This window comes from Mustelus asterias, chromosome 21 (genome assembly GCF_964213995.1).
Source record: "Mustelus asterias chromosome 21, sMusAst1.hap1.1, whole genome shotgun sequence".
Taxonomy (NCBI): Eukaryota; Metazoa; Chordata; class Chondrichthyes; order Carcharhiniformes; family Triakidae; genus Mustelus; species Mustelus asterias.
The window spans coordinates 19833712-19855322 of NC_135821.1; the positions used below are offsets into that span (position 1 = coordinate 19833712).

A 21611-nucleotide genomic window follows, 5' to 3' on the forward strand; every position below is an offset into this window, starting at 1 on the left:
GAGGAGAGGTTGGATAAACTCGGTTTGTTCTCACTGGAACGACAGAGGTTGAGGGGCGACCTGATAGAGGTTTACAAGATTATGAGAGGCATGGACGGAGTGGATAGTCAGATGCTCTTTCCTAGGGTAGAAAAGTCAAGTACGAGGGGACATGGGTTTAAGGTGCGTGGGGAAAAGTTTAGAGGAGATGTGCGAGGCAATTTTTTTACACAGAGGGTGGTGAATGTCTGGAACGCGCTGCCCGGGGAGGTGGTGGGAGCGGGTACGATAGCGGCATTTAAGGGGCATCGAGACGAATACATGAATATGATGGGAATGGGAGGATACGGGCTCTGTAAGTGCATACGGTTTTAGTTTAGGCAGGCATCATGGTCGGCACAGGCTTGGAGGGCCGAAGGGCCTGTTCCTGTGCTATACTGTTCTTTGTTCTTCTAAACAAGGGATTTACAGCATTCTCTGTGATCGTCGGCCTGTTTACATTCGGAAAACAGGTCACAGCCTACAATCAAAACTCAAGGAACATCAAACCTATTTCAAATACAGTGAACGGGACAAATTGGTAATTGTCAAAGACTCTCAACTTAAGAACCATCACATCCAGTGATCCAGTTTTAGACTTATCTCATCCATCGCACACTGGCATACTCGATGCATCATGGCGATTAACCAATGCCACACCATCCCCAAGACAGTCACCTTCATATCAGTGACGTCTGACCACCCTTACTCAAGAAACACAATCAGACCAATCAGCAGCCAGGATGTTATCACATACCAACCTATTACACACACAATAGCCTGACCAATCAGCAGTAAATCCTGCCCATCCTCCACTCTCTACAACCTCCTCTTTCACTTGTCAAGTTATTGCTCCAGAATGTGGTGCCTGAAACATCGAGTCCTATCGGTGCGGGGCGGCAACACTGCTGCCTCACAGCGCCAGGGACCTGGGTTCGATTCCCGGCTCGGGTCACTGTCTGTGCGGAGTCTGCACGTTCTCCCCGTGTCTGCGTGGGTTTCCTCCGGGTGCTCCGGTTTCCTCCCACAGTCTGAAAGACGTGCTGGTTAGGGTGCATTGGCCGTGCTAAATTCTCCCTCAGTGTTACCCGAACAGGCGCCGGAGTGTGGTGACTAGGGGATTTTCACAGTAACTTCATTGCAGTGTTAATGTAAGCCTACATGTGACACTAAGAAAAAAATATTTAAACTTCTTGAGGCGATAACTGTTCTTTTCAGAGCAAATTTTAAAAGGTGTAACCATAAAATATCCAACCTGGTGTTACTGCTCTCCCCAAGAAAAAACTTCTCCCCCATCTCGACCTTCACCAAAATAGTGCGATAGCATCGAATCCAGTAATCGGAAAGGACGGAGAGGTCTCTCTCCCAATCTCTCTCCATCACACCCAATCTCTCTCTATCTCTCTTTCTATCGCCCTAACTCTTTATCTTTCTCTCTATCTCTCTGCCTATCTATCTCTCTTCCTATCTCTCTCTCCCTATCTCTATATCTCTATCTCTCTCCCTCCCTCTCTTTCCCTATCTCCCTCCCTCTCTCTCTCCCTATCTCTATCTCTCTCCCTCTCTCTCTCCCTATCTCTTTCGCTATCTCCCTCTCTCTCTCCCTCTCTCTCTCCCTCTCTCTCTCCCTCTCTCTCTCCCTCTCTCTCTCCCTCTCTCTCTCCCTCTCTCTCTATCTCTTTCGCTATCTCTCTCCCTATCCCTCTCCCAATCCCTCTCCCAATCCCTCTCCCAATCCCTCTCCCAATCCCTCTCCCAATCCCTCTCCCAATCCCTCTCCCAATCCCTCTCCCAATCCCTCTCCCAATCCCTCTCCCAATCCCTCTCCCAATCCCTCTCCCAATCCCTCTCCCAATCCCTCTCCCAATCCCTCTCCCAATCCCTCTCCCAATCCCTCTCCCAATCTCTCTCCCAATCTCTCTCCCTATCTCTCTCCCTATCTCTCTCCCTATCTCTCTCCCTATCTCTCTCCCTATCTCTCTCCCTATCTCTCTCCCTATCTCTCTCCCTATCTCTCTCCCTGTAATGACTTCAAACAAGCCATATGAACTCCTTGATTAAGGAGCCAATTGATGGGCCAATCAGGAAGACTTTTCCTTGTATTTAACTGGGACTGTCAGTTCCTCTGGCACCCCCGAAGGTAGACTGCTGACTGCGAGCACTCTGTGTACTGCTGGTGGAATTGTAAATAAAGGAATTTTGGTGAAGGGACTTCTGCCTCTGAAGACTTATTACACTCCCTATCTCTCTCTCTATTTCTCTCTGTCTCTCTTTCTCTCTGTATCTCTCTCTCTCTCTATTTCTCTCTGTCTCTCTTTCTCTCTGTATCTCTCTCTCTCTGGGGGCGATTCTCCCAAAAGAATTCTAAGTGCTGGATTGGCAGGAAAACTGGTGTAAATCACGCTTTTTTTTCAGTGGGAGTCACACTAGAATCTCTGCACTCTGTGCACTGCAGAGGTCCCAATTGTGAATCTCATTAAAAGCACGGGGGACGGCGGGGCCTATTCGCGCCGGAGTCTGACAGTTCTGGAACTCTGCGCATGCGCAGTGGCCCCGATCTGTCAGTCTCCCCGTTTGTTGCCAGCTCCGTCGCTGGCCAGCCCGGGACCCCCGCAGTGCTGCCCCTCCAGCCCCCCTCCACGGCCCAATCATGGCCCCCATGACCATTCCCGGGCCAGCCCTGACCCCTCCCCCTGCCCCCAAGCGCTCCGATGTCCAGCCCACCCCCCCTACCCCAGCAGTGGCGATCCCCCACCCCCCTCACCCCAGCAGAGCCCCCTCCCCCTGCAGACTAACACCCCAGCCCGCCCCAATCGCTGCCCTCCCTCATGCCCTGACCAATTCCAATGCAGAGTGGCAGCGGGACTCCCTACCCCCACCGATCGTTCCCATGCCCCACCCACAATAGACCCTGCCCTCTTGGCACTGCCCCATGCCCGGTGGGCAGTGCCAAGGTGCCTCCTAGGCATGGGCATTTTGCTCCTTGGGCAGTGCTGAGGGCACAGGCTGGCACTGCCAGGGGGCCCATGCCCAGGGGACACCACCCACCCACCACCAAACCCCCTCGGGGGGGGCTCCGGTTGCCCCCCCTTCACTCCAGCGGGGTGTCCCGCTAGTTCCCTGAAAGTGGGGAGCTAGTCTGAACCCCACTGGAGTGAATTTATACTGACAGGGTGGGAGATGCTATCGGGTCCAGAGAATTCAGTCCCGGGCCCAATAATCACATTTAAATCACATTAAAAATAGATTCAAATCACTTACCTGGTCTTCCCACTGGTTTCCAGCATGGTCCCGACTGCACCTGCTCTCTGGCGGTGGGAGATCGCATGTGTCGGGAACTCAAGCGTGAATCCCGTGAATCAGCGCACGCGTCTCCCAACCCAACCCATCAAAAAATTAGCGGGTCGCAATGGGAGAATCGCCCCCTCTATCTCTCTCTCTTTATTCTCTGTCTCTCTCTCTCCCTATCTCTCTCTCTCTCCCTCTCTCTCCCTTGCTCTCTCTCTCTCTATCTCTCTGTCTCTCTGTCTCTCTATCTCTCTCTCCCTATCTCTCTCCCTGTCTCTCTCTATCTCTCTCTCCCTATCTCTCTCTCTCTGTCTCTCTCTATCTCTCTCTCCCTATCTCTCTTTCCCTATCTCCCTTTCTCCCTCTCTATCTCTCTCCCCTATCTCTCTCTCTCTTTCTCTCTCTCTCTCTATCTCTGTCTCCCTATCTCTCTTTCTGTCTCTCTCTATCTCTCTCTCCCTTTCTCTCTCTGTCTCTCTCTCCCTATCTCTCTCTGTCTCTCTCTATCTCTCTCTCCCTTTCTCTCTCTGTCTCTCTCTCCCTATCTCTCTCTGTCTCTCTCCCTTTCTCTCTCTCTCCCTATCTCTGTCTCTCCCTATCTCTATCTCCCTCTCCCTTTCTCTCTCTCTCTCTGTCTCTCTATCTCTCTCTCCCTATCTCTCTCTGTCTCTCCCTTTCTCTCTCTCTCTCTATCTCTCTATCTCTCCCTATCTCTATCTCTCTCTCCCTATCTCTCTCTGTCTCTCCCTTTCTCTCTCTGTCTCTCTCTCCCTATCTCTCTCTGTCTCTCTCTATCTCTCTCTCCCTTTCTCTCTCTGTCTCTCTCTCCCTATCTCTCTCTGTCTCTCTCCCTTTCTCTCTCTCTCCCTATCTCTGTCTCTCTCTATCTCTCTCTCTCCCTATCTCTATCTCTCTCTCCCTTTCTCTCTCTCTCTCTCTGTCTCTCTATCTCTCTCTCCCTATCTCTCTCTGTCTCTCCCTTTCTCTCTCTCTCTCTATCTCTCTATCTCTCTCTCTCCCTATCTCTCTCTCTCTCTCCCTATCTCTCTCTGTCTCTCCCTTTCTCTCTCTGTCTCTCCCTTTCTCTCTCTGTCTCTCTCTCCCTATCTCTCTCTGTCTCTCTCTATCTCTCTCTCCCTTTCTCTCTCTGTCTCTCTCCCTTTCTCTCTCTCTCCCTATCTCTGTCTCTCTCTATCTCTCTCTCTCCCTATCTCTATCTCTCTCTCCCTTTCTCTCTCTCTCTCTCTCTGTCTCTCTATCTCTCTCTCCCTATCTCTCTCTCTCTCTCCCTATCTCTCTCTGTCTCTCCCTTTCTCTCTCTGTCTCTCCCTTTCTCTCTCTGTCTCTCTCTCCCTATCTCTCTCTGTCTCTCTCTATCTCTCTCTCCCTTTCTCTCTCTGTCTCTCTCTCCCTATCTCTCTCTGTCTCTCTCCCTTTCTCTCTCTCTCCCTATCTCTGTCTCTCTCTATCTCTCTCTCTCCCTATCTCTATCTCTCTCTCCCTTTCTCTCTCTCTCTCTCTCTGTCTCTCTATCTCTCTCTCCCTATCTCTCTCTGTCTCTCCCTTTCTCTCTCTCTCTCTCTCTATCTCTCTCTCTCCCTATCTCTATCTCCCTATCTCTCTCTGTCTCTCCCTTTCTCTCTCTCTCTCTATCTCTCTCCCCTATCTCTCTCTCTCTTTCTCTCTCTCTCTCTATCTCTGTCTCTATCTCTGTCTCCCTATCTCTCTTTCTGTCTCTATCTCTCTCTCCCTTTCTCTCTCTGTCTCTCTCTCCCTATCTCTCTCTGTCTCTCTCTATCTCTCTCTCCCTTTCTCTCTCTGTCTCTCTCTCCCTATCTCTCTCTGTCTCTCTCCCTTTCTCTCTCTCTCCCTATCTCTGTCTCTATCTCTCTCTCTCCCTATCTCTATCTCTCTCTCCCTTTCTCTCTCTCTCTCTCTGTCTCTCTATCTCTCTCTCCCTATCTCTCTCTGTCTCTCCCTTTCTCTCTCTCTCTCTATCTCTCTCTCTCCCTATCTCTATCTCTCTCTCCCTTTCTCTCTCTCTGTCTCTCTATCTCTCTCTCCCTATCTCTCTCTGTCTCTCCCTTTCTCTCTCTCTCTCTATCTCTCTCTCTATCTATCTCTCTCTCTCCCTATCTCTCTCTCCCTTTCTCTCTCTCTGTCTCTCTATCTCTCTCTCCCTATCTCTCTCTGTCTCTCCCCTTCTCTCTCTCTCTCTATCTCTCTGTCACATCCTCGATCTCTATGAGTTTTCACGATATCTGCACTCCTCCGACTTTGGCCTTTTGACAACAGCTGATTCTAATCACCTCACGACTGGGGCTTGTGCCTTCAACCTGCCTTGGCGCTGAACTCAGGGTGTTCCTCCTGACCCTCTCCCCCCTCACTGCCTCTCCTCATTTAGATTGTCCTGAAAACCGACCACTTTAACCAAGCTTATGGTCATGTTATCACCTTTTGATCACAAAGGGCCTTGGGCCAGTTTACAACATTGAAAGTGCTGTATGAATGCATGTAGGGAAGGCGGTGGTGTAGTGGGATTGTCACTGGACTAGTAACCCAGAGACTCAGGGTAATGTTCTGGGGACCCAGGTTCAAATCCTGCCACAGCAGATGGTGAAATTTGAATTCAATAAAAATCTGGAATGATGATTATGAAACCATTGTCTGAAAAATCCATCTGGTTTACTCATGCCCTTTATGGAAGGAAATCTGCCGTCCTTACCCGGTCTGGCCTACATGTGACTCCAGAGCCACAGCAATGTGGTTGACTCTCAACTGCCCTCAGGCAATTAGGAATGGACAATAAACGCTGGCCAGCTCACACCCCATGAATGAATATTAAAAAGACAATTGTGCTACCCTGTGTGTGACAGTTTTGATGTGTTGTATGTATGTTGAGTGTTATAACCCATGTCTGAGGATGCCCTGGGGATACTGTACCTGCTGAGGGGGTGACCCGCCTTGCCAGCACCTGGCACCATGTTGCCCGCAGCCCCTGCAGCACACGCCCCCGCGTAAATGATCTTCAGCATCATCCAGATCTGTGCCACCTGGTAGCGTTTCAGTTCCCGGGCCACGTTAGCGTTGCGGTCACACAGCTCAGGCAGCGGCCCACCGCTCAGGCAGTACCGCCTGGCCGTCTCGGCGAACCACTCCATGGAGGCGGCGCCGGGCTGGGTCTCGAAGAGGTTGAGGGTGCTCGACACGTTGGTGAACTGCTCGGCGGGGTCCTGCCGGCGGATGAAGAAGAAGGGGTAGCGGCGGTCTGCACCGAAGGACTTGCGGTGGGACTCGGCCGAGCACAGGTCCTCTTTGACGGCGAACGCCACGTCACCAAACAAGCCGAAGCACAGGCCTTCGGGGACAGCCCGGCTAGCCGGCCGCTGGGCATCCTTGAAGAAGTGGTGGTAGAGGGTGCTGTCCTTTGACCCAGAGAGGAGGAAGTGGGGGTCGTGGGCATTGCGCCAGGCAATGCCAGTGGTGACATCCTTGTGTTCCTCAAACATGGCAAAGGGGACGTAGGGTCTGCGGACATCCCAGACGTAAATGTTGTGGTCAACCATCATGGAGCAGGTGGCAATGTGGTACTTCCTGTCTGGGCGCCAAAGCACGTGTGCCACAGAGGCGATGGTCTGGACACAGTACATCTCCCTGGCCTTGTAACCAGTCAGGTCCCACACTTTAACCATCTTGTCGCGGCCTCCAGTCACCAGGCAACCCCTACAGAAGACATGTAAAGAAGTGAAGACTGTCCCAACAAGCACGGCTCTGGAGACTGTATTTGAACACACTGTACCAACTCTAAGGTACCATCAGTAACACAGAGAGTTCCCCACACGCTAACATCCTCCCGGTGATTTCAGAGTAAAATTACAATCTCTGCCAATGATACCAAACGTGAGCCAGTGACAGAATCCGGGTGATACAAATCAGCTGGAACAGGACACAGATCGGCTGACTGAATGGGCAGAGAAGTGGCAGATGGAATCTAATACAGGGAGGTGTGAGGTGATACGTTTTGGCAAAGGGATAGAGAGAGACAGGATCGAGCCAATGGCACAATTCTGGAGAGTGAGCAGGGACAGAGACACCTGCGGGTTCATGAGCACCAATCAATGAAGGCGGCCGGACATATTGAGAGCGGTTTGCAAAGCATCTTGGGCTTCATACATAAAGGCACTGAGGACAAAAGGAGGAAAATGATGCTGAACCTGTACAAAGCCCGGGTTTAGGCCCCAATTCTGCTCAATTTAGGAAGAATGTGAGAGGGTGCAGAGGGGATTCACCAGAATGGTTCCAGGCCGGGATGGGGGCATTTTAGCTCCGGGCTTAGGGTTGGAGGAGAAGGGGTTGTTCCTCGTGGAGCGAAGGAGATTGAGGGGAGATTTGAAGGATGTGAACAAGAGTATTACAGATTTGGATAAGGAAAAGCTGTTGCCATTGGGCTGATAGGACAAAGACTAGGCCACGCACAGGTTTAAGATTTTGGGCAAAGGATGCTGGGAGGTCTGGGGGCAGGGACATGCAGGAATGTGAGGATGGACTTAAATACCCAGCGAGTGTTAATGAGCTGCAACTCACTGCCCACGGTGCAAATGGAAACAATGATTTCAAAAGGAAATTGGATGGACAGTTGAGGAAAATAAGCACACAGGGTTCTGGGATGGAGCGAGAGAGAATAGGGCTGACTAGATTGTTTCCTCCTTGTTTGCTGTAAATAACTCTAACCTCAGGAATGATATCATCGTTGCTTCACTGTCAAAATCCTGGAACTCCCTCCCTAACAGCACTGTGGGTGTACCTGCACCACGTAGACTGCAGTGGTTCAAGTAGGCAGCTCGCCACCTCAAGGGCAACTAGTGATGGGCAATGAATGCTGGCCTAGCCAGCGGCACCCACATCCCAAGAACAAAATCCTTTGCTGGTGATGGAATCTTACTGTGTAATGTGGTAGCAACCCACGCAGAATGGTGTACTGTACTTGTAGCCATGTGTTTACACCTGTACCTGTACATCTCTATGTACAAACACACACGCAATGCTGCCCTCGCCACATACTCTGTCCTACCTGTCATCTGGGTGCCAGTCACAGGAGAAGACAGGTCCATTGTGCGCTGTAAACATTCGCTCACACCGGTCTGGTCTCCTCATGTCCCACAGCTGCACGTTGCCATTCTCGAAGGTGGCAGCAAAGGTGAAGAAGTCTCGGACACTGAAGTGGACATTGCGCACGCTCTCCGACTGACCTGCAGGAGGCAGTGCACCACAGTACGGTCACAGGCTTTTCGGGTTAACAGAAGGGCCCAGAGTTACACCCACGCCACAACCAGCTTACTACTTTCCCAAGACAGCGAGATGGGCGATACAGTCACACTGCTGCCCCACAGCGCCCAGGGACCCGGGTTCGAATCCTGGCTTGGGTCACTGTCTGTGTGGAGTCTGCACGTTCCCTCTGTGTCTGCGTGGGTTTCCTCCCACAGTCCAAAGGTGTGCGGGTTAGGTGGATTGGCCATGCTAAATTGCCCCTTAATGGCAGGGGTACTAGCTAGGATAAATGCATGGGGCTATGGAGATAGGGTCTGGGTGGGATTGTGGTTGGTGCAGACTCGATGGGCTGAATGGCCTCCTTCTGCACTGTAGGGATTCTATTCTATTCTAAGACAGGTGAAGAAGTTTTGAAGTGTCATCACTTGTGTAATGTAGGAAATGTGGCAGTCAATTTGTGCACAGCAAGCTCCCACAAGCAGCAGTTTGACAATGACAATAGCTCATCCAGTTATAGAGACAGACACCATGGTGTACCCCCTTGGCATGAGATCTTTTACATCGCCCTCAGAGGCTAACAAGGTCTCAGTCTGCAAGACAGCTCCTCCAACTCTGCGGCACACTGTCAGTGCTGCACTGGAGAAGGGGACTGTCACTCAGGAGCTAACAGTGCAAATTAAGCGTCCTTGACCCCTGTCCTTCCTCATGGCTGGTTTTAAGGAACATCTTGGAGTTTAAGAGCCGTGGGGTTATGCTGCAACTGTACAGGACCTTGTTGAGACCACATTTGGAATCTTGTTGTGCAGTTCTGGTCACCTCACTATAAGAAGGATGTGGAAGCGCTGGAAAGAGTGCAGAGGAGATTTACCAGGATGCTGCCTGGTTTGGAGGGTAGGTCTTATGAGGAAAGGTTGAGGGAGCTAGGGCTGTTCTCTCTGGAGCGGAGGAGGCTGAGGGGAGACTTAATAGAGGTTTATAAAATGATGAAGGGGATAGATAGAGTGAACGTTCAAAGACTATTTCCTCGGGTGGATGGAGCTATTATAAGGGGGCATAACTATAGGGTTCATGGTGGGAGATATAGGAAGGATGTCTGAGGTAGGTTCTTTACGCAGAGAGTGGTTGGGGTGTGGAATGGACTGCCTGCAGTGATAGTGGAGTCAGACACTTTAGGGACATTTAAGCGGTTATTGGATAGACACATGGAGCACACCAGGATGATAGGGAGTGGGATAGCTTGATCATGGTTTCAGATAAAGCTCGGCACAACATCGTGGGCCGAAGGGCCTGTTCTGTGCTGTACTGTTCTATGTTCTATCTTGGAAGAGAGACAAGGGGAGGGCATCTCAGAGTTTAAAGCCAAGACGGCCACCAGTGATGGAGGTGGACTATGTATCGAGGGCAGAGGGTTGGAGGGCTGGGGATTAGAGTGACAGGGAGAAGAGAGGCGATGGAGAGAATGGGGAGATTATAACGTGAGGGTGAGAATTTTAAAGCAGACGGAGAGTCAGTCTAGGTCAGCGAGCAGCGTGGGTGATGGGTGAACAAGGGTGGGTGCAACAGCAGCAGAGTATTGGGTGACCTCAGGTTTCCGGAGGGGGGGGAAGCTTGGAAGCTAGTCAGGGGAGGACTGGAATAGTCAGGTCTGTGTGTAAGAATGTCATGGTGAGGGTTTCAGATGAGCTGAGGCAGAGACAAGGGAGAATGGAGAAGGTCATTGTCACATGGGATTAGAATCTTAGAATCCCTTCAGTACAGAACCATTATTATTAGTATTAGGGTGAGTCTAACAGGACACAGAGGTCTGGATCAGACTGACACAGGAACTTTGGGAATTGAGGGAACTTTGGGGAGATGGTGGTGAGATGGGAATGTCAGTAGACTAGTAATCCAAAGGTCCAAACTAATGCTTTGGAGACATGGGTTCAATCCCACTAAGCAGCTGCTGGAACTTTTTTCAAATTCATTTACGGGACATGGGAGTGGATGGCCAGGCCCATTCCTAGTTGTCCTTGAGAAGGTGGTGGTGAGCTGCCCTCTTGAACCACGGTGTGGGGATGCCGGCTTTGGACTGGGGTGGACACAGTAAGAAGTCTCACAACACCAGGTTAAAGCTCAATGGGTTTATTTGGAATCACTGGTGACTAACCTGGTGTTGTGAGACTTCTTACTGTTCTTGAACCACTTCAGAGCTGTTAGGGAGGGAGTTCCAGGATTTTGACCCAGCGACAGTGAAGGAATGGCTGATATATTTCCCAGTCAGGATGGTGAGTGACTTGGAGGGGAACCTCCAGATAGTGGTGTTTCCAGGTACCTGCTGCCCTTGTCCTTCTAGTTGGTAGTGGTCATGGGTTTGGAAGGTGCTGCTCTTGCAGAGCATCTTGTAGATGGTACACACTGCTGCTACTGAGCGTTGTTGGTGGAGGGAGTGAATGTTTGTGGATGAGGTGCCAATCCTGTGGGCTGCTTTGTTATGAATGGTGTTGAGCTTCTTGAGTGTTGTTGGAGCCGCTCCTATCCAGGCGAGTGGAGAGTATTCCGTCGCACTCCTAGCTTGTGCCTTGTCGATGGTGGACAGGCTTTGGGAGGGTCAGGGGGTGAGTTACTTGCCTTAGGATTCCTAACCTTTGACCTGCTGTGGTAGTCACAGTATTTATATGGCTAGTCCAGTTCAGTTTCTGGTCAATAGTAACCCCCAGGCTGTTGATAAGTGGGAGTGATGTACTGCCATTGAATGTCAAGGGGCAATGGTTAGATCCTCTCTTGTTGGAGATGGTCTTTGCCTGGAACTTGAGTGGAGCAAATATTATTTACCGCTTGTCAGACAAGGTCTGGATATTGTCCAGATCTTGCTGCATTTGAACATGGACTGCTTCAGTATCTGAGGAGTTGCGAATGGTGCTGAACATTGTGCAATCATCAGCAAACATCTCTACTTCTGACCTTATGACAGAGGGAAGGTCATTGATGAAGCAGCTGAAGATTGTTGGGCCGAGGACACTACCCTGAGGGACTCCTGCAGAGATGTCCTGGAGCTGAGGTGATTGACCTCCAGAGTAGACTGATGGGGTGGTAATTGGTCGGGTTGGATTTGTCCTGCTTTTTGTGCAGGACATACCTGGGCAATTTTCCACATTGTTGGGTAGATGTCAGTGTTGTAACTGTACAGGAACAGCTTGGCTAGGGGAGCGGCAAGTTCTGGAGCACAAGTCTTCAGTACTATTGCCGGAATGTTATCCGGGCCCATTGCCTTTGCAGTATCCAGTGCCTCCAACCGTTTCTTGATATCACATGGAGTGAATCGAATTGGCTGGAGACTGGCATTTGAGATGCTGGGGACCACTGGAGGAGGCCGAGATGGATCATCCACTCGGCACTTCTGGCTGAAGATTGTTGCGAATACTTCAGCCTTATCTTTTGCACTGATGCGCTGGGCTCCTCCATCATTGAGGATGGGGATATTTGTGGAGCCTCCTCCTCCAGTGAGTTGTTTAATTGGCCACCACCATTTATGACTGGTTGTGGAAGGACTGCAGAGCTTAGATTTGATCCGTTGCTTAGCTCTATCACTTGCTGCTTATGCTGTTTGGTATGCAAGTAGTCCTGTGTTATAACTTCACCAGATTGATACGTCAATTTTAGATATGCCTGGTGCTGCTCCTGGCATTGCCCTCCTGCACTCTTTATTGAACCAGGGTTGATTCCCTGGCTTGATGGTAATGGTAGAGTGGGGGATATGTCAGGCCATGAGGTTGCAGATTGTGCTGGAGTACAATTCCGCTGCTGTTGATGGCCCACAGCGTCTCATGGATGCCCAGTCTTGAGTTGCAGGGTCTATTCAAAGTCTATCCCATTTAGTACAATGGTAGTGCCACACAACATGACGGAGAGTTTCCTCAATGTGAAGGCGGGACTTCGTCTCCACAAGGACTGTGCGGTGGTCACTCTTACTGATACCGTCAGATGTATTTGTGACAGGCAGGTTCTGAGAATGAGGTCAAGTATGTTTTTCCCTCTTGTTGGTTCCTTCACCACCTCCACAGACCCAGTCGAGCAGCGATGTCCTTTCGGACCCGGCCAACTTGGTCTATGCTGGTATTACCAAACCACTCTTGGTGATGGACATTGAACTCCCCCACCCAGAGTGCATCCTGCACCCACCACCCTCAGTGCTTCCTCCAAATGGCGTTCAACATGGAGGAAACACTGATTCATCAGACAAGGGGGGACAGTACTTGGTAATCAGCAGGAGGCTTCCTTACCCATGTTCGACCTGATGCCATGAGACTTCAGGCATCTGAGATTGATGTTGAGGACTCCCAGGACAACTCCTTCCCGACTGTATACACTGTGCCACCCGCCACCTCTGCCGGGTCCGCACTGTCGGTGGGACAGGACATACCACAGGAATGATGATGGTGGTGACTGAGACATTATCTGTAAAGTATGATTCCGTGAGTATGCCTCTATCAGGCTATTTCCTGACTAGTCTATGAGACAGCTCTCTCAGTCTGTCACAAGTCCCCAGATGTTAGTAAGGAGGACTTTGCAGGGTTGGCAGGGCTGGGTTTGCCATTCTCGTTTCTGGTGCCCAGGTCAATGCTGGGTGGTCCGTCCAGTTTCATTTCTTTTTGTTTTCTTTTGTGGAGGTTAACTTGCTAGGCTGTTTCAGAGACCATTGAAGAGTCAACCACATTTCCCTGGTTAATAAATTAATTCAATTCAACAAATTTTATTCATTCAATTCATAAAATCTGGAATTGAAAGCTAGTCCCAGAGAACATAGAACACAGAATCCCTACAGTGCAGAAGGAGGCCATTTGGCCCATCAAGTTTGCACCGACCACAATCCCACCCAGGTCCTATTCCCGTAACCCCAAATATTTACCCTGCTAATCCCCCTGACACTTGGGTCAATTTAGCATGGCCAATCAACCTAACCCGCACATCTTTGGTTGACCATGAAACCATTGTTGATTGTTTCAAAAACCCATCTGCTTCACTAGTGTCCTTTAGGGAAGGAAATCTGCCGTCCTTACCCGGTCTGGCCTACATGTGACTCCAGAGCCACAGCAATGTGGTTGACTCTCAACTGCCCTCTGAAATGGCCGAGCGAGACACTCAGTTCAAGGGCAACTAGCGATGGGCAACAAATGGTTGCCCAGTCAGCGATGCCCACGTCCCATGAAAGAAAAAAGAAAAACGATGTTTGTGGTTTACTTGATTGAAACATAGAAGGTCTTGAGGGGCCTTAACAGGGTGGACGTGGAAAGAATGTTTCCTCTTGTGGAAGAATCTAGAACTAGTTTAAAATATTCTCCACATCTCAGACGGGAGATGTGGAGAATATTTTTCTCAGAAGGTGGTGAGTCTCTGGAATTCTCTTCCTCAAAGGGCTTTGAATATTTTGAAGGCAGAGCTAGATAGATTCTTGATGGAGGTGAAAGCTTATTGGGGAGCAGGCCGGAATGTGGACTTGAGATTCAAATTAGATCAGCCATGATCTTATTGAATGGTACAGCAGGCTGAAGGGGCCGAGTGGCCTACTCCTGGCTTTAATTGGTATGTTTGAGGTGGGCAGCCATGGACAATTGAGTTGTGAATCAGACATTTCCATAAAGCTGGACTCTCAGAATTCTCCTGCGCAGCCGGTCGAGATCTTACCTGAGAAAGTGCAAACGGACTCCTTCCTCCTCAGGTCGAAACACTTCATCGAGCCGTCCTGTGAGCCGCTCAGTAAAATGTACAGTTCCACCGGGTGGAAGCAAACCTTGTTAACCGTGCGCTTGTGCTCCATGAACAGCTGGTCCTGCTTGTTACGGGACTGTTTGCCCAGGTTCCAGGTCACCACCGCGCCGTTGGTGGCTGCCGTCGCCAGCAGGTTCTCCTCCATCTGGTGCCAGGCCACGTCGGCACAGCTGAAATTGAGCGAGGGCTTGCGGCCTACTCGGAGGTTCGCCTTCTCAGTGAACTGCTCCTCCTCGATGCTGTAGATTTTGAAGATGTTCCGTCCGGCGACCGCCACTTGGGTGCCGTCGCGGCAAACGCTGATGGCGTTGGCGGGAGCATCCAGGTTGCAGAACATGGTCCTGCCACCGACGGCGCTGCCGCCCAATGCCGTGGACATTCTCGCCATGGCGGGCGACCTTTGACCTGCTCAGTCACTTGGGGGATCCGCTGTGTCCACGGCCAACTGATCTTCACCTCCCCCTCACTACCCCTCCCCACTCGGGGCCTGATGGGTAAAGCTGACAGCTGTCAATCATTGATGAACATCGCCATGGTTACCGGGCCTGCAAAAGGAAGTAAACGGATTGTGTGGGATCATGGGAAGATACATTCACCCCTGCCACACAATTCCCCACCCATCCCAACCACATGCTCACCCAGGCTGCACAGTGTGAAATTCATAAACCCTTTCTTTATAAACATTTATAATTTTTCGAAAAACAGTGAAGAGGGAAGCTACCTAACTATTATAAAGAAAATAAGCTAAGAAATAGGAGTAGGAGTAGGCCATTCAGCCCATCGAGTCTGCTCCATCATTCTATAAGATCATAGTTGATCTTCAGCTGCAACTACATTTTCCTGCTCGCTCCCTGTATCCCTAAATTCCCCGAGAGACCAAAAGCTCTGTCTATCCCAGCCTTAAGTCTATTCAACAATGGAACATCTATAACCCCATTGGGGAGAGAATTCCAAAGATTCACAACCCTTTGAGTGAAGACATTTAGAACATAGAACATAGAAAAAATACAGCACAAACAGGCCCTTCGGCCCACCAGTTGCGCCGGTCATGTCCCTAGGCTTATATATACGCTTACCTATAACCCTCAATCCTATTCAGTCCCATGTACTCCTCCAAAAGTCTCTTAAAAGACCCTATCGAGTTTGCCTCCACCACCACTGACAGCAGCCGATTCCACTCACCCACCACCCTCTGAGTGAAAAACTTACCCCTGACATCTCCTCTGTACCTACTCCCCAGCACCTTAAACCTGTGTCCTCTTGTAGCAGCCATTTCAGCCCTGGGAAAAAGCCTCCAAGAATCCACCCGATCTATACCTCTCATCCTTCGTCTCTCCAAGGAGAAAAAACCAAGCTCCCTCAGCCTATCCTCATAAAGCATGCCAACCATCCTCATCTTAGTCTGAAACAATCAGGGCGGCACAGTTGCACAGTGGTTAACACTGCTGCCTCACAGCGCCAGGGACCCGGGTTCCATTCCCGGCTTGGGTGACTGTCTGTGTGGAGTCTACATGTTCTCCCCGTGTCTGTGTGGGTTTCCTCCGGGTGCTCCAGTTTCCTCCCACAGTCTGAAGGACATGCTGGTTAGGGTGCATTGGCCGTGCTAAATTCTTCCTCAGTGTACCCGAACAGGCGCCGGAGTGTGGCAACTAGGGGATTTTCACAGTAACTTCATTGCAGTGTTAATGTAAGCCTACTAGTGACACAAATAAATAAACATTAAAAACATCCTTATCCTGAGAGTGAGTTTTAAATTCCCCAACCAGCGGAGACAATCTTTCAGACCATGTTATCAAACCCCTCAGAATATTGATGTTTCAATGAGATTGCCTCTTGAAGATGAAGGCATGTAAAATCGCCGGCTCCAACGCACCCCTCCCTGATGAGCTTGATGCATTCTACGCCCGTTTTGAGCAAGAGGTCAGCGAGAGCTCGCCCTCCACCCTGGAAGCCCTGGATGAACCTGTATCTGGGGTCACCACTGCAGATGTCAGAGCAGCTTTCTCGAAGGTCAACCCACGGAAAGCGACTGGCCCGGATCGGGTACCCAGACAAGCACTCAGATCCTGCGTGGATCAGCTGGCGGGGGTATTCGCAGATATCTTCAACCTCTCTTTACAACAATCTGAGGTCCCTATCTGCTTCAAGAAGACGACCATCATCCTGGTACCAAAGAAAAGCCAAGCAGCGTGCCTTAATGACTATCGTCCGGTGGCTCTGACATCCATCATTATGAAGTGCTTCGAAAGGTTAGTCATGGCACGAATCAATTCCAGCCTCCCGGACTACCTAGATCCACTACAGTTTGCCTACCGCTGCAACAGGTCCACAGCAGACGCCATCTCCCTGGCCCTGCACTCAACCCTGGAACACCTAGATAACAAAGACCAATGCGGGTTAGGTGCATTGATCGTGCTAAATTCTCCCTCAGTGTACCCGAACAGGCGCCGGAGTGTGGCGACTAGGGGGATTTTCACAGTAATTTCATTGCAGTGTTAATGTAAGCCTACTTGTGACACTAATAAATGAACTTTAAAAAGTCAAGCACACCCTTTCCCAACACCTGTGCCTTGTCTTTGTATCGTAAGGACTCCCAGGTCAGGGCTCACAGATTAGGAAAGTGAAAAATACTGGGAATCTCAAAGAAATAAAACAGGATAAACTCACGGCAGATCAGCCATGATCGAACTGAATGGCAGAGCAAACACGAAGGGCTGAATGGCCTACTCTTGCTCCTAAATCCCATTTTCAAATGTTAGGTCAATCAATCACTCGGAGACACACAGGATCTCCTCTGTCAACCAAAAAAAGGACATTTGTCATAAGAAAAATGAGGAGGCCATTCAGCCCCTTTAATTGTTCCGCCATTTAATTATAGTAAAAAGTAAGTAAAGTTATTTATTAGTGTTACAAGTAAGGCTTACGTTAACACTGCAATGAAGGTACTGTGAAATTCCTCCTGGTCACCACACTCCGGCACCTGTTCGGGTCAATGCACCTAGCCAGCATGTCTTTCAGACTGTGGGGGGAAACCAGAGCACCCGGAGGAAACCCACGCAGACACGGGGAGAACGTGCAGACTCCACACAGCTGGGAATCGAACCCGGGTCTCTGGCGCTGTGAGGCAGCAGTGCTAACCACTGTGCCACCGTGCCGCCCACATCTTAGAAAGGTTACAGCACAGAGGGGAGCCATTCAGCCTGCCTTGCCCCTGCTGGTTCTCTGTAGAGGTCATAGAGATATACAGCAGGGAAACAGGCCCTTCGGCCCAACTCGTCCATGCCAACCAGGTTTCCTTACCTGAACTAGCCCCATTTGCCTGAAATTGGCCCATATTCCTGTAAACCTTTTCTATATATGTACCTGTCCAAATGTTTTTTAAATGTTGTAATTGTACCCGCCTCTACCACGCCCCCTGGCAGCTCATTCCATACACGCACCACCCTCTGTGTGGAAAAGTTGCCCCTCAAGACCCACTCAACCAATCCCACTCCTTTGCCCTTTGTCTCTCGTCCTCAAAATGTTTCCTGTTCTAGTGTTTATCCCTTTTGGTTGATCCACCCTGTGGGGCAGTGCGTTCCAGATCCTAAACCACTCACTGCATCAAGCTAACTTCATCCTCTTGTCGCCTTTAGTTCTTTTGCCAATCACCTTAAATCTGGTTCTCAATCCTTCCACCGATGAGAACAGTTTCCCCCTGTCCACTCTGTCGAGACCCTTCGCGATTTTGAACAATTCTATCAAACCCCCTCCCGACATTCTCCTCTCCAAGAGGAACAGTCCCAATTCCTTCAGTCTATCCACATAACTGAAGTTTCTCATCCCTGCAACCATCCTGGTAAATTTTTTCTGCCTCCTCTCGAATATTGGGTCATAACTGCTGTTTATTTTAACTCCTTTTCCCTGCCTTTGAATCATAGAACCATAGAAACCCTACAGTGCAGCCGGCCCATCGAGTCTGCACCGACCACAATCCCACCTAGGCCTTATCCCCACTAGCCCTCACATTTACCCCACTAATCCCTGCTCCATAATCTCTTGATACTTTCATCTAACGCACATCTATCTAATTCCTGATTAATTGGTCCCTTGAAGACCACAACAGACCCAAGAGAGAGCGGACTGCCCAACACTTGCCCCCCGCCCCCGCCACCCTTGCAAAATGGGAGCCAGGACGGGATGGGCGAGCAGGAGACGTGCTGTATTTGATGAGCACCATCCGCACCTCCATACACACCGGCGGAGGGCCAGAGAATCCATACAATCCCTACAGTGCAGAAGGAGGCCATTCGGCCCATCGAGTCTGCACCAACACTTCAAAAAAGCATCTTACCCAGGCCCTCTTCCCCGCCCTATCCCCGTAAACCTCACACATTTAGCATCCCAATCCACCTAACCTACACATCTTTGGACACTAAGGGACAATTTAACATGGTCAATCCACCTAACCTACACATCTTTGGACTGTGGGAGGAAACCGGAGCACCCGGAGGAAACCCACGCAGACACGGGGAGAACGTGCCGACTCCACACAGACAGTGACCCAAGGCCGGAATCAAACCCGGGTCCCTGGCGCTGTGAGGCAGCAGTGCTAACCACTGTGCCAGCCAGTCTTTGTCCTGTGTGTTTCCTCGGGCCATAGTTAGACATTTCCTGCACATTCCTAACAAGCGCTCGCTAGCCAACTCTTACCAGAATCTTAAATCATCTACCACTTCTTAACTTGAATCACTTTTTACTGCAGAAATTGTGGCGAGGGGAGGGGGAGGGGGGTGGGGGGGGCGCGTGGGGGCGGTGGGGGGATGTGGGGGTAGGGGCTGGTGGTGTTTTGAATATAAAACTATACTGTTACTCTCCCTTTATTCCTAAATTCCACGTCCCTCCTGAAGATCATTAACCTCAAATATTTTGCTCTGAATCATGCTCAGGTTTTTAAAAAAATATTTTTTCGTGGGATGCAGGTGTCGCTGGCTGGGCCAGCGTTTGTCACCCATTCCTAATTGCCCCTTGAACTGAGTGTCTCGCTCGGCCATTTCAAGAGGGCAGTTGAGAGTCAACCACATTGCTGTGTGCCTGGAGTCACATGTAGGCCAGACTGGGGTAAGGACGGCAGAAGGTTTCTTTTGACAATTGGCAGCGGTTTCACGGGCCAGTTTACGGCCTTGCTTGCAACGTGTCCTCCCCGCACCTCCCAACCCGGCAGATGTGGCGAGCCATTTAAACCTCCATTTAGTTTGACGGGACTGTAATATCCCACGGGGCAGGAGGGGTACATAAAATCCTGGCCACAGTCACCATTACAGAGAATAGCTTTCAATTCCAGATTTATTAATTAATTGAATTTAAATTCCACCAGCTGTCATGGTGGGATTTGAACCTGTGCCCTTAGAGCATTAGCCTGGGCCTATGGGTTACTAGCTCAGTGCCATCACCACTACTCCACCATCTCACCTTACTGGTTAGCTAGTTAAATTTGTAAATATAAAAACATTTCCCAGCAAATTTACAGATTAATAGTAACCCTGTGGTCTTGATGTCTTTTTCTAATTGTTTAATTGCCTCAAAACATTATAAAGCACAGAAATAGGCCATTCAGCCCAGCTGATCCATGCTGCTGTTCAGCCTCCACACAAACCTCCTCCCATCTCACCTATTTGCGCCTTTTCAGTACATCTTTCTATTCCTTTCTCCTTCATGCGTTTATCCAGCTTCTCCTTACTTGCATTGGGGCTAGTCACATCAACCAGTCCACTAGAATCATAGAATCCCTTCAGTGCAGAAGAGGCCATTCGGCCCATCGAGTCTGCACCAACTCTCTGACAGAGTATCTTACCCAAGCCCTCTTCCCCCAACTGTATCTCTGTAATCCCACACAACTGGGGTGGCACAGTGGTTAGCACTGCTGCCTCATAGCGCCAGGGACCCAGGTTCGATTCCCGGCTTGGGTCACTGGCAGTGTGTGGAGTTGGCACATTCTCCCTGTGTCTGCGTGGGGTTTCCTCCGGGTGCTCCAGTTTCCTCCCACATTCCAAAGATGTGTGGGTTAGGTAGATTGGCCATGCTAAATTGCCCCTTAGTGTCAGGGGGCCTAGCTAGGGTAAATGCATGGTGTTATGGGGATAGAGCCTTGGTGGGATAGTGGTCGGTGCAGACTCAATGGACTGAATGGCCTCCTTCTGCACTGTAAAATTCTATTTACCTTGGCTAATCCCATCTAACCTACACACCTTTGGACACTAGGGACAATTTAGCATGGCCAATCCACCTAACTTGCACATCTTTGGACTATGGGATGAAACCGGAGCACCTGCAGGAAACCCACGGAGAGAATGTGGAAACTCCACACAGTCACCCAAGGCCGGAATTGAACCTGGTTCCCTGGTGCTGTGAGGCAGCAGTGCTAACCACTGTGCTGCCATGGCAAAGAAGGGGACATTAGGAAGGGGTCGAACATGAACCCGATGAAAGAGGCAGGGATTAAGGCAGATCTTGAAGGAGAAATGGAAGTTTGCTGGGAGGGAGGTATCGAGTTTGGGGACTGAGTGACTGAGTGGTCAGGTGAAAGAGGAGGGAAGGGTGTGCGCCATAGACTCGAGTCACGTGAAGAGCCCCGCTCAGCCGTGGCGTCCCCTCAGGCCTGTCAGCTCCCAGCTGCTGGATAAGGCTCATGGACAAGCTCCAGCTGCTGGAAAGGCCAATGGACAAGCTCCAGCTGCTGGATAAGGCCCATGGACAAGCTCCAGCTGCTGGATAAGGCCCATGGACAAGCTACTGGGTGGAGTGGGGCCGACCCTGACCATGGGACTAAATCCAATAATGAACCTGCACCTTCAGGAAAGGAGAAAAGGCTGGATCAAGGGAGTAACAATGGAATCCAGAGTAGAGAATTTCACAGACTAACGACTCTCTGACAGAAAAAAAATCTCCTCATCTCTGTGTTAAAAGGGAGACTTCTTATTCTTAAGTTCCCCTTTTTCTAGAGTCCCACACATCTTCCTGGTACCCACCCTATCAAGCCTCCTCAGGATCTTATATGTTTCTATAAATGCTTAGGGTTACGGGGATAGGATGTGGACGTGGAGAAGATGTTTCCACTAGTAGGAAAAACTAGAACCAGAGGGCACGACCTCAGGCTAAAGGGACGTTCCTTTAAAACAGAGATGAGGAGGAATTTCTTCAGCCAGAGAGTGGTGAATCTGTGGAGCTCTTTGCCGCAGAAGGCTGTGGATGCCGGGTCACTGAGTGTCTCTAAGACAGAGATAGATAGGTTCTTGATTAATAAGAGGATC

The 21611-nt window shown here is 50.2% G+C and overlaps 1 protein-coding gene across 2 annotated transcripts in view; it reads right to left on the reverse strand.

The window, feature by feature from the left end:
* Positions 1-21611, reverse strand: part of LOC144509185 (GATOR2 complex protein WDR24-like) — a 51405-nt gene that overhangs the window by 19998 nt on the left and 9796 nt on the right. For both annotated transcript variants that reach the window (XM_078237625.1, XM_078237626.1), the window contains exons 2-4: positions 14239-14867; positions 8378-8555; positions 6250-7029 (exon numbers count right to left, since the gene is read on the reverse strand). In XM_078237625.1, coding sequence (XP_078093751.1) covers positions 6250-7029; positions 8378-8555; positions 14239-14710 — 1430 coding nt within the window. In that variant the 5' untranslated portion in view covers positions 14711-14867. The remainder of the gene's footprint in view (positions 1-6249; positions 7030-8377; positions 8556-14238; positions 14868-21611) is intronic.